Below are 13,755 nucleotides of genomic sequence, written 5' to 3' on the forward strand. Positions count from 1 at the left end.
TGTGTGTGTGTGTGTCAGCAGTCGTCCTGTCTGTTAGTCCTTAGCATGCTCAGCTGGTCCTCCAGGTAGGTGATCCTCTCCATGAGAGCGGCCCTGTCTGCCTCTGCTCTCTGGTTGGCCTGCCAGCGCGCCTCCTCCACCTTCCTCTCATACCAGCGCTCCATCTGAGTGGACACGGCCTCAAAGAAGTACTGTGTCACCTCCAGGGCGTGCATGTTGTCCCTCTCCTTAGCGAACGAGGAGGGGGCTGGGGAGGGGCTGGAGCTAGCTGCCTCATCGGGCTGCGGCGGCTCTCCGAACACCTCCAGAGTCTTGGCCCCAGCCACAGCCCCCCCTCTGGACTTAGTCCTCGCCTGGGAGAAATGCTTCTTGTTGTGGGCATGTTTCCCTCCTCGGTCACGGCCCCGCTCCCTGCCTTTGTGCAGTGATATGCCTCCTCCGCCTTCAGTCCTGCTGTTGCATTTGCGCTCTGTGGCTGGAGACAGGCTGCTGGCTCTGTGAAGAACAGCCCTCCGCTCTACACACTCAACAGCCTCCACTTCCTGGTTCCTCCTCTGGACGTCAGCACTGGTGGCTGGGCGCTCCTTGGGCCGGACCACCTGGACGGAGGAGGAGAAAGAGCTGTGGGCTGCTGCAGGAGAGGACACGTCTGCATTCACAGCCTTCTCACCATCTGCTAAACAGAGGGAAATACATTGACCAAGGCAAGTTTATTTATATAGAGCCATTCAGACACAAGGTAATTCAAAGTGCTGTACAGGGGCATGACATACATCACGACGAGAGATTAGAAATCGCATTGAAGAGCTCATAAAAACAAAGAGCAAAACCAGCCAGACAAATTGTTAAAAGACAATTCAACAAGCCACCTTTTTTTCCATTTTTAAATAAAATGAAAATGACAGGTTAAAAGGGAAACAGAAAAGTCTCCACATTTGATTTTTACAAGAGCAGAGTTGCAGCAGACCCCAAGCACATTAAAACACACAGTGACCACTTCAGCGCAGACATCAGGCAGTCCTGCTAGTCAACATGAGTTTCCCTATGGTAATAACAGGTCATGAGGGTGTGATGGTGCAGCTCTAGAAGTAGATATGTATATAAGATCTTTTTTTATTTAATTCCATCAATTTATTCATTTGGAACGTATGTCAGCTATCTCTGGGTGAAGTGGTCAACTCTTTAATGTGAGTGAACACTGATGATGAGTGTGAGGAGCTTGGGTGTCCAGGTGAGGGCGCTGTTGTCAGCAGCCTTAACAGTGTGTGGCCTATGTATATCTGGAGGCTTGTGTGGATGGTGGGGACTTGAGCACCTCTGTCTTAAAAGTGGTCATAAAGTATCTGTTGTTTGTATGTTTACTTTTGATGTATCGCTCAGCTGAAATAGTACATAACTCATAAGATAATAACAGGCACATATTTAAAAACTATGCATCTTAGCATGGCCTGTAACTGTATCTTAAAAATGTATGAATTACCAAGCTAATAAAATATATAGCAATGGTCAGTTGGTAAAAGGTGAGGACAAGTTTCCACTCTAAGTGAAGAATGAACAGATTAGATTTCAGAGGTCAGAGGTCAAAGTCACGGTCATGGTTCATGAACGTTTAGAGGGACTTTCATCACATTTTGGCAAAAAAAAACTCATTTTAATAGACGATAAACTGATTAAAATCTGGAGGTCAAAGGTCAAGGGCACTGTGATCTCGCCTTTTGTGAACACAAAAATCGCAATAATGCTTTAAGGGATTTTCTTCAAACTTGGCACAAATGTCCACTCTGTCTGGAAGAGGAACTGATTAGGTTTTGGAGGTCAAGTTTTATTTTGTGAGGTGGCAGTAACCTTTTACCATATTGTAGCTTGTAGGAGCTTAACCTTATTTAAAGCATTGACTACCACCACTGTACTCTCATCGTTAGGCAATTGTATAGCACGGTGGAATATAACACACGGTCGGTATCTCTAGTTATGTGATGTCACTCCTAGGCATTTGTGTTGGGCTAATCAATGATTGTCCATGTTAGCATTGATTTCCAGCTGGACATTTTAAGGGCTCACTGATTTTTGAAAGGCGTTTATTTTATGTGGAAACTTATGAGGAAAAGATTACATAAAGATTTGAGTACTCGGTCTCTTTGTGAGCCTGTGTCTGTGCGTCAACCCATTTGGCTTGTTGAGGCGTTACCTGGAGAGCTCTCCACATGAACCACAAAGTAGTGGTTTGCTGAGCCCCCCTCTGCTGTGCTGGGCTGGCCCCGCTCTGCAGAGCTGTGGAGCTCCAGACACTGAGCGCTCCCTCCCTGTCCACTGGCTCCACTGGCTTCATCCAGACCCTCAGCCACCGAGGAGCAGCGCCTCAGCTCCCTGCTGCCTGTCAGGCCAACATCCATGTTGTGGAGCTTAGACAGACACCAGCTCTTCAGCTCACCAACCAGGGACGCCTGCTTAAAGGACACAAACAAGCACAACTGGATGAGCGGAGCAGTCGCTGAAGTTTAAGTCCTCAGTTACTTCATCAGGGATTTCTTCAGTTTTAACTAACCCTGTACTTTTATTATTAAACTGAACTAATGTCAGGATATTTCTGAAGGACAGAAAATATTATTAAGGTGCCACTTACGAGAACGTCTATTTAATGCCGGTGGTTCACGGCGGATCTACCGGGGTCGCATGGGGTGGCAACTGCCACCCTAAAAAAAGCCACCCCAGCTGGCGGTTATGAATTCATAGAAAAATCACTTTTACAAGACATTTACGAAAGCGATTTTCAAATGGCTGACTGCAAGTGAATGAAGCATGAGACGATTACGCCTCCCCCCGCCCCCACTCGACGTATGAAAGAGAGGAAGGGTCTGGTAGTGTGAAGAGAAGAAGGCTTCAGGTGCTAAGCTACCTGTCTCCTGTCTGCCTCCAGTCTGTCCAGCACAGCCCGCTGCTCCATCCTCTGCACACACTCACTCCTCTCCGCTGACACCCGCTCCACCGTCATCTTATCCAGAGCCCGGAACTGATGGTACAAGAGATAGTGACCAAGACGCACACACACACACACACACACACACACACACACACACACACATCAGTCTCCTTTGTTCAACTGTTCACTTCCACATTTACCCTAGTTGTGCTGCATTTCCTTTGACAACAGTGTTCACACTTTCAACTCTCTGATGCTGTTAGGTTTGACACTTTCCTGTTGGAACATGACAGAAAGAGATGGAATGTTGGATGACCTCTGTGTGCCATGCAGTGAACTATGTTGTGTCATGGTTACGAGTCAACAGTCTCATTCAGGACACAGTGATGTCAGTGGGCCGTAGAGTAAAGATGGTTCCCTTCCCATGTCGCTCTCTTCTGGTCTACCGGTGATGTGATCTTGCTGATCATGCATTCCTGTCTCAGTGTGTGTGCTATCTGTTGGAGGCCCTTATCTGAAGCATACGCTGACTGCTTGTATTATGCACAGGCTGGCTCCAGAAAGGAAACTCTCCCTGTGATGTTCCAGCAGTCAACTTCACCTCTGCTGCTGTGTCGGATATGAGAAGACTGAGCCTGTTTGGGGCCCTTTATTTCAACTCAACACTTCAGCCCTTCTCTAGCTTTATTTGACAGCTATATCTACATTAAATAATAGGGGACATGACTTCAAAAAGTAAAACTCTTCTCAACTCCTCATTTACTTAAGTCCTTTGGCAGATAGATTATTTCCAACGTGTTCTGTGTTTAACAGGTTTGTGAATACATATTTGACCTTCATTCAGATGGGATTTGACTTTTTGATTGTCCTTTCCTTGGTGTGATTACTTTACTAGGATTAAACTAAACTTAAAGGTGCAGTGTGTAATATGACATCATCAAGAAAGTTCTACAGAGTTCTAGAATGCAACGCTCCCTGGGTAACCCCACCCCTTTTGAATAATAACAGAAGCTACAGTGGCCTTCAAGGACAAGAACAATTCTAAATTTTAAACAATGCACCTGATGACATTCCAACTATGACACTTTCAAGATGGCGGCACTAGGACTTGGTCCAAAATATGCAGAAATATGGAGATATATGAGACCCTTTCTAAGGGAAAAATAAATAATTAAAAAAGTTTTTTTCAGCTATTATGCACTAAATTAAATGTACTTATGGATATTATAATTACTTTCTACAAAATCTGCTAGGAAATAAAACCCAAAATTCTACACACTGCAGCTTTAATATGATGAATCCTTCATAGGGAGGGAATTAAAGTAGTGAATGAACAAAGTGAGATTTACTAAATGTTTCAACACAAGACATGACACAAAGAAATATGTTCTCCTCACAATCACCAGCATGTTGTCATGGCGCCTAAGGTTCATTCAAGAGAAACTTTATAGGGACAAAGTGGTTTGACAGGGAACAACAACGAGACAGTCAACAACAGCACGACCAACAGACAAAGCAAACAATGATACAGTCATTCTTTTCCGTGGTTCTCACACGAGAGCTCTTGATCAGTGTTGAATATTCTGTCTGGATTTCTTCTTGTTATGAGATGCAGGAGTAAACTGCACAGGAAGTTATGCTATCCTGCTTTGCTGTTTATAGGTTGTTAAAACACTTTTCCAAAGGGGCCGCTAGAATTAAGACAAACTGAAAGTTCTTCGTAATCGTAACCATTCATCAAGAAATATGTAAATGTAGTGTCATTTTTCAACAAATGAGAGTAAAAGATAGTGTGCCATTGCAAAGCGAGCAAAGGGGAATATGCGGGCCAACTGCACTCAATCTGCACTGCCAAGCTGACAGCGTCATGGGTGTGCCTGTCTCATTTAAATAAGGAAATAAGCCTCGTTGCAAATCCCATCTAATTCACAAAGACCAGCGCTAAATGGCTGTTGGGCAATGAGTTGTGTGCTTCTAGCGTATTTTGAAATATTTCTTATGGAGCTCAGGTAAGGGCTTCTTTACTACAAACAATGACACTGTATAAACCTGTGATCTGTGTGTACCAGCCGACCTGTAAGGATGTAAAGCAGATTATAGAACATTCATCACCATCAATACCTGGCCGTTGGTCTGAATGGAGCGTCCGAGGCACAGTGTGAAAAGAGAAAGAAAGAGAGAAAGACTGTGAAGAGATCAGCTTACTCACTTAACCCCAACAGAAGGAGAAATTGCGCTGAGCTCTCAGACTGTGTGGGCATGTTAGCACCGGCATATCATCAGTGCAAACTCTTTTGTGGATATTTCTCATCATGGAGCTATTCCCGAAAATCATTTATTTTTGTGGATCTGGCCCGTAAAGTGCTATACAGAAAATAGTTTATATAGCTAATAGGCCATATGTTATACCAAGATATATATTATATTCAAATAAATATTGGCAGCATTCTTTCTTCACTTTTCCCCTGGGAGAAGTTATAGGCCATCAAACCTGACAAACATGACAAACAAAAAGCCTTTCCCACTGAGTGAGTGAGTGAGGGGCCACTCACACTAGGGCCGCGGACCCGTGCCCGAGCTCATTTGCATACTAAAGTCTAGAACGTTTGTCTAGTGTGACCACGCCATCCGTATTCCAGCACGGAACAGCCCCTTGGCCACGGCACACCTGGGAGAGGTGTGCCGTGGCCAAAGTACAGATGCTAATGAGATGACACGCGCACAAGCAAGCGCACAGGCGGCGTTCCTGACGTGAATTTATTAAGGATGCATAGTCCGTTAACGTCCGCTGCCTTACTAGTCGGCACCAGAATTGCCCACCACTTGGACTTGTAGTTACATAAAATGTGTGAGAATTAACGTGTGTGTAGGCCTAGGTGTGGGCTAATAAAAGAGGGAGAGAGCTAAATAGGTGAGCGCAGAAAGCAAAGCAAAAAGGTTTTCGTGTTTACTCATGTTCGTCAGATGATTTTTTTTCTTTTTCCTCCCGTCAGCTGTCATAATACTGCCTTTAAGCATGGAGGTGGAGACGAACCGGTGATAAGGAAACAGTAGCCTACACTAAGGTTTAACAAGAAACTTTATAAAGACACTTAAAAGAAACGATCTCTGCCCATACAAAAAGTTCTGACTTGGATTTGATAGAGCGATCGATGTGTATAAAACCATCCGGTACGTATGGTCTGATGACGGGCCGTTATATTAATAATAAACAGCGTGCTGCACAAATATGAGACTGTCCATCGCGACCTATTACGTCAAGGCTACATTTTAAAAAAAAAAACAATAGCTTAAGGATTCTCGTTGCTCTAATGTGGAAGTGGAATATATGATGCCAAATTTGGCCGGATGAAAATATTCACAAACAGTCGTATAGCCTACAAGTAGATACGCTCCAAATCCTAAACGCGCACGGTGACGTAGGCAAGGTGCAATCGTGCCCAGGCCACGAGCAGTGTGATCACAGGCCAGCGGGGTGAGTGGGGAGGGGGGGAATCGTGCTGAATCTTCCTGCAGCACGGAACAGGCAAACTTGCCTAGTGTGAGTGCGCCCTGAGTGGGTGGGTGTGTGAGTGAGTGAGTGAGTGTGCTACCTGGTGTTTGTTCTTGCGGTCCAGTTGTCCCATCTTGCTGTTCATCAGGTCTTGGACTGTGTGGATCTCAGTCTTCATCTCCTCCTTGGTGGCCTCCAGCTGGTTCTCCAGTTTACTGATGAGAGGCTCGCAGCGGCAGCCGCTCAGAGGAGCCTGCAACACAGCCACACACATCAACACTACGCATGGCATGGAGGTATCACATCTTATATCGCTGTCTGGTGCCAACACGCTTTGAATTCATTTATCGGACTGAGGTCATCAATTCACTCACGGATCCAGTTGTATGATCAGGTTAACCCAGGTCTCTTTCTCTGGGTGTTTATTGTGAGGGAATTTTCAGTCTTTAGTATGGTTAATATTAATGGTAAAGATGAATAGTTCATTTATGCCTGTCTTGTGCGTCTGTCTCTCAGACTCTAGGTCAGCCTTGGAGCCTGTTAGGAGACACTTAGGTCAGCTGTATAGATACAGTCTCATCTCCTTCTACTCCAGAATGTTATGGTTCACTGTGTTCAGCTCTGAACCAAAACAGTGGTACGCTTGGTGCCCGAGCCGGGGAGGTGGTAGAGATAGCGCGACGTTAATACACAGCTCTCAGGATGTGTCCGTCAGAATTGAAGTGCAAGTCACGAGAGTTGCAGTCCGGTTCTCCTTGGCCAAGTCTGTAATAAATATTCCTTCATAATTCATCCAAGTCTCCATCCAAGAAATATTCTTCCACCTGAGTTGACCTCCAAAAAAACAGTTTGAATTGGGTTTTTGAATAGTAGGAGATGTTTATTTCCCTACACCGTTCTTCTTTTTTCAAGTATTCAATCACTTTGGAAAAACTTGAAGGCCTACTTCACCGGTTTGAATATGAAGGTGTATTGAATTCTGAGATCCTATGTAGTATAAATGTGCAAAAAAAATTAAAATCGGTTCATCCTAGCCTGAGAAAAGGCAGAAAGAGTGTTTTTTTTAACCCTATATTTCTCTTTCTCGTGACATCACAGAAAGAGAAATATAGGGTTAAAAAAAAACGTACTTTGTAAATATTACTCTGATGTCACAGTAAAAGACATCACAGTAATATTTACAAAGTAAGTTTTTTTTTAACCCCATATTTCTCTTTCTGTGATGTCACGAGAAAGAGAAATATAGGGTTAAAAAAAACACTCTTTCTGCCTTTTCTCAGGCTAGGATGAACCGATTTAAATTTTTTTCGCACATTTATACTACATAGGATCTCAGAATTCAATACACCTTCATATTCAAACCGGTGAAGTAGGCCTTTAAGGAGTTGTTCATTTGCAATTGCACCCTCAAATGATGTTATTATGCTTCTGAACTCATGTGTGGAAACCGTTCACGCAGTTGAAATCAATGGCTTTGGAAAACATTTAAATGTTATGCTTTTTTTAAAGAATATGTTTTGCTCTCTGGATAAGTAGTGCTGAGAGGTTTAGTAGAGTCGCTCACAGCATAAATAGCAAATACAACTTTAAAAAGTCTGCAAAAAAAAAAACATCTGCTCCACAAATAATGGATACATTTTTAATGCTTTCATTTATTTTTGTAGCTTTCTTATCTTTTATTTTCTTTTGTTTTATTTGTAATTATAATGTTTTTAAAATCATAGTGTTGTGTAATATTGTTGTTATTATTTGTCTATTTCGGTTTGACATAATGTCTGTTGTCTATATTGTATGTTTGGGACCCCAGGAAGACTAGCTCTCACTCACGGTGTGTTGCTAATGGGGGATCCTAATAAATCAAATCAAAAGCACGATCTGCATTCACACAAATCCAGCTATGGGATTGGTGCAGCTCTTACAGGAGGACTTGCCATGAACCTTAGTGAAGTCCTCAGTGAGTTTCTCCTCTTTACCCACCTGCATGATCTTTCCCTCCTTGCTGCGGTACAGTGTGTACAGCTGATAGGCTTTATAGTTGTGTGGAGGGATGGCTGCATTAGGGTCAGCTCCATGCACTTTCTCTTTCCTCTTGTGGCAGGCTTCTATATGCTTGGTGTCTTTACGGCGGAGCGGGTCGGACAGAGCCGGCTGGAACATAGACAGGTTAGTACATTTTCTATATGTGCCTCTCTAACAGCAAACCTTGGCTTCTTCAAAGAGCATGTAAAGAGCATTGAGTGTGTTTTTCCAAATGGACCTACTTTGTCCTTGTGCCTCCTGCTCTTCCCCCGCCTGGCGCTGGTCACCTCGCTGTGTTTGACTGGCTCGCTGCTCTGGCTGTCGTCTGCAGCAGAGCCACTGTCCTGAAGAGAGAAGGTTTGCTAGAGATGTCATGGTGTAGGGTCCAAAAGAAACCCTTTATTTATCACACAGGGCAATTGCTCAGTCTCCCTTTTCAGCCTCTGTCTGAAACGTTTGTAGAGCCTGTCTCTTTAAGCCCCGCCTTCCAAAAAGCCCAGTCTGCCCTGATCGGCCCTTTAACTCTAAGTGAAAGGTTTTCAGAGAGGTGGAGGTAAAGAGTGAGGGTACTTTGTCCTCATACTTGAGAGCCTTTCTTCACACAGATGATCATTAAAGTGGAAGAGAAGCCCTGGGAGAAGAATGAACTAGGAGACTTCAGAGTCTTCAGTGTCAGCTCTGAGCAGATCAAGGACTCAAGTGACTGTGTATCACATTTAAATAAGACATTCTTTTAAATATCTAATATCTTAAGCACTCTTACTCCTGAACCCTCTGGGTCATGTTGTCCTCCACTGTTTTTCATCACTCGTTCCCCTGACTCACAGTCTATGTTCTTGCCTTCCTCTCATCCCAAGGTGTTTGTGCTGCACATGTTTCCCCGTGCTGTATATCTTATATTAGAACTATCCACACAACTAAACAAGTGAAAGTTGCTTTGACACAATGGTCCAGTTTTTACCTTACAGGGCAACATCTGGTCTCTGGGCACAGACTGAGCTCTGCGCTCTGCCTTCAGCCTGTCTCTCCTCTTCCTCACACTCCTGCCACGCACAAAGCTCTGCACCTGAACATACACACGCACGCACACACACGCGCACACACACACACACACACACACACACACACACACACACACACACACACACACACACACACACACACACACACACACACACACACACACACACACACACACACACACACACACACACACACACACACACACACACACACACACACACACACACACACACACACACACACACACACACACACACACACACACACACACACACACACACACACACACAAAGTTACAGCTGGAATCATCATCACACTTAAGAGTTTTACTTATTGCATTTCTTATCTGAAATATTTGGGATTATTATCATATTATACAGTATATATATTTGTTTATAGGTGCAGTGTGTAATATCAGAGTATAAAGCCGCATCTACTGGTGCAATTCTAGATTGCAACTAATTTATAGAAGCTACAGTGGCCATCATGACAAGAAGCTAGCTACTAAAGATGGCATCATCCACCACTGCCTCAAGTCTTTTCCACAATATCAAGTGATGAGGTGAAGATGTATTGAGGTATTTATTCTATAGTACTTCTTCTTCTTGGTCTTACAACAGGTGCATTTCCTGCATGTGAAGACAGGCTTTAATGCCACACATTTCAAATGGAATCAGAAGCAGCTGTCTTTACAGAAGTACCAATAACTAATATGTATCTCTGAGTTGTGTTTCCAGCTGCTTGTCCTAGTGAGACTGGAAGCTGCTGGTTCTTACCTGGGGAGCCTTGGTCAGTAGAAGAGCCACATCTGGGTTGTTGTGCTCTCTGGCCTGATCCAAAGCTGTTTGACTTGCCTACAGAGCGCCACACACACACACACACACACACACACACACACACACACACACACACACACACACACACACACACACACACACACACACACACACACACACACACACACACACACACACACACACACACACACACACACACACACACACACACACACACACATACACACACACACACACACACACACACACACACACACACAGGAGTTACACACAGTTCGCAAAAAGTGAACAATTGCAAGAGAAATTTGGAACAACCTTTGTTCCTAAACCCAGTCAATTCCATAATAATTTTTGAAGAAGAAATGGGCAAAGGTTGCTAATTGCTAATTAGCTTATCACAAACACTAGTAGTCAATGATAGTGTCATCCTGCCTTCACCAACAGTCAGAAGGAAAACTTTACAACATCACTAGATGCTCCTGTGTGTTTGTAGGGACTGTGTACCATGTTATAGGTTGGGCTCTATATGTTTACCATGTTATATGTTGGGCTCTATATGTTTACCATGTTATATGTTTACCATGTTATAGGTTGGGCTCTATATGTTTACCATGTTATATGTTGGGCTCTATATGTTTACCATGTTATATGTTTACCATGTTATATGTTGGACTCTATATGTTTACCATGTTATATGTTTACCATGTTATATGTTGGGCTCTGTATGTTTACCATGTTATATGTTTACCATGTTATATGTTGGGCTCTATATGTTTACCATGTTATATGTTGGGCTCTATATGTTTACCATGTTATATGTTGGACTCTATATGTTTACCATGTTATATGTTGGGCTCTATATGTTTACCATGTTATATGTTGGGCTCTATATGTTTACCATGTTATATGTTTACCATGTTATATGTTTACCATGTTATATGTTTACCATGTTATATGTTGGGCTCTATATGTTTACCATGTTATATGTTTACCATGTTATATGTTGGACTCTATATGTTTTTGCACAAACAGTGAAACAGTCACAAATAAAGTATCCGAGCACTTCAGTGAAAATGATTTCTGTATGTGATTTAAATAATCTGCGGTTGTTGGGCTTCATTGACAGGAGCTAAAAAGCAAAGTTAAAGCCACGTGAATCAATTGAGTCAAAACAATGTATTTAAAAAAAATTGTCTTTCATGCTAAATACATGTGAGCTATTATAGTACAGGTAATTCCGCCTCAATGCTGTTTACCCATTTTTATTTTCATATTAGCGGTGGGCCTGTACATACAGTATTCCACTATTTGAGACCAAAGCAGCGTCAGAGCAGCCAGGCTAATAGACATGAGTGTCTGTACCAATATCAAACTCGACTAGTTCTGCCTATTTGGGTGCAAACGCTTTTGAAGCTGCTACCTATTGCTTCTCCTCTTGTGTACCGTAGCCTAGAGCAGATTTAAATAGTCAGCAGGAGGATGCTGTAAGAATCCCTGAAGAAGAGATTGCCTGAACAACAGAAAATGTGTGCTGACGTGGAAAGGCAACATGAGAGTGCACAAACACTGATGTTTAAAAGCATTAAAGATGTAGAAAGAGGCCGCGGGCGCTCACGTTGTTGCAGATGCGGCTGTCTGCCCCGGCCTCCAGCAGCAGACGTGCTGTCTTCTTATGATTCAGAGCAGCAGCCAAGTGCAGCGGCGTGTCCCCAGCCTACACAAACACACACACACACACAGATGGACAGACAGACAGACAGACACACACACACAGATGGACAGACAGACATACAGACAGACACACACACACACACAACATGAGATGGTGGTGTGAGAGTGGAGACTTTTTTATTGAAAACTTTAAGACATTGGAAGCTTGAATTGACATCTACTATATTATTAGGCGCTCATGCTCTAACACCAAGACATAGAAATGACAAGTTTGAACTGGTATGATCCATAGTTACTAATGTAACTCCAGTGTTCTGGATGGAACACTGGATGCTTCCATCTGGCTCATGAGCAGGTCAAGGAGTTATACCTTCAGGAATATACAGATGTTCTCGGGTCACCCAGGTGTCACAGGTGACTTTGTTGGTATAATTACTCGACCTGCGCATGCACAAGATGGAAGCATCCAGTGCTAAAGCAACGCCTTTGGCGGTCAGTAAGAATGAAATAGAACCACAATTTGAATTTATTTTGGGGATGTGTAATAATTTACAAGTAAGATTGTGCAATGAAATTGTTTCCAATTAGGTTTGACACTACAGATTGACATTTGCGTGTTTGTTTTTCGACTTGTCAGCTAGAAGAAACTTTAATGAGAGTGAAATGAGTTAAAGTAACAGTAACTGACCAGGTTCTTCTCTGACACTGAGCAGAAGGCTCCCAGCAGGATGCGGATCACAGACACATGGTTGTAGCGGGCAGCCACATGGAGACATGCATCTCCTGTCTGCAAAATATTAAGCAAAAGAGATGAGCTGCAGAAGAAATGCCCAGTGATGGTTATTTCTTCGTTATGCTTCACGGGTACACAATTTAACAATTTTACATGAAAACTGGAAGACATCTTTATTGTTTTGTTTTAGGTATTAAAATTCAACTGAAATCAAAGTAAGTCAAACCCTTTTTGCGGTGCTTTTATTGGCTACCTTTCTCTGCTTCAGCACATTTTAAACTGTTTCCCTGTGGTTGACTGTTGGTAAGGCACAAAAAACGAAATGCAATTCAAGACACTTTAAGTTCTTTAATAATTACCGATGAATCAATCAATAATTTAACACAAAGAACATATTTCATTTAAATCTACTTCTAGCTGCTTCCAGTTCATAAAGTATGTGTGAGCGTTGGTGCTCCTACAAACAGAGTTAAATATTGACGGCTCCTCAGTGAGTGAGTGAGTGAGAGAGGCTGCTGCTCACACCAACAGCCTCCTCCAGTATTGATGCTTTGCTGAAATGCCCAGTCTCCTGTGAGTCACAGCAGTCAGACGTTGGTTTGACACACAGCTGCTGCAGACAAAACGGCTAAATGTGAGTGAGTGAGGAAGAAGTCCAGAATTTGGTTTTGTTTCAAGTTTACTCTAAAATGTTCTTTGGAAGCAGAAAATGATACTGTAAAAGCCTAGTGACAGACTGGAGTCTCAAATGAAGGAATGCCTAAGTTCATTGGCTGGATAAATAATAATAATAAAAAAAAAAATGTCAACTGTCCATATTGAAATGTTGTGTGAAACAGGGACTTAAAGCTAGAGTTGATCATTTTTTCACTGTAATATTTGGCAAAACTGTCATAATAGCCATTTAGCTATATGTAGACGAAGTGGTCTGAAAATATTTTTTCATCACTTTGCTCCCCCCTGCCTCTGTGTGCTGCCCCCAAAAATTGCCACCGCTCATGTTAATTTTGACCAATCAGAGCGAGGTTCAGATTCTCCGTTCTTATTGGCTGTGGGACTGTCCGTTCACTTGGCAACACTAGCTGCGTAGGTGCGTTGG

At 43.0% G+C, this 13,755-nt stretch overlaps 1 protein-coding gene across 1 annotated transcript in view; it reads right to left on the reverse strand.

Annotated features, from left to right (window-relative positions):
- Positions 1 to 14: 14 nt before the first annotated feature.
- ankrd6b (ankyrin repeat domain 6b) overlaps positions 15 to 13,755 on the reverse strand; it is a gene marked incomplete at both ends in the record, with an annotated part of 32,969 nt that continues 19,228 nt past the window's right edge. The window contains 10 exons of the mRNA XM_080047569.1: positions 15 to 673; positions 2,189 to 2,447; positions 2,897 to 3,010; positions 6,514 to 6,666; positions 8,391 to 8,561; positions 8,675 to 8,776; positions 9,394 to 9,498; positions 10,232 to 10,309; positions 11,868 to 11,966; positions 12,612 to 12,710. Coding sequence (XP_079903695.1) covers positions 15 to 673; positions 2,189 to 2,447; positions 2,897 to 3,010; positions 6,514 to 6,666; positions 8,391 to 8,561; positions 8,675 to 8,776; positions 9,394 to 9,498; positions 10,232 to 10,309; positions 11,868 to 11,966; positions 12,612 to 12,710 — 1,839 coding nt within the window. The remainder of the gene's footprint in view (positions 674 to 2,188; positions 2,448 to 2,896; positions 3,011 to 6,513; positions 6,667 to 8,390; positions 8,562 to 8,674; positions 8,777 to 9,393; positions 9,499 to 10,231; positions 10,310 to 11,867; positions 11,967 to 12,611; positions 12,711 to 13,755) is intronic.

Source organism: Ammodytes marinus (assembly GCF_949987685.1).
Source record: "Ammodytes marinus genome assembly, chromosome: 19".
NCBI lineage: Eukaryota > Metazoa > Chordata > Actinopteri > Uranoscopiformes > Ammodytidae > Ammodytes > Ammodytes marinus.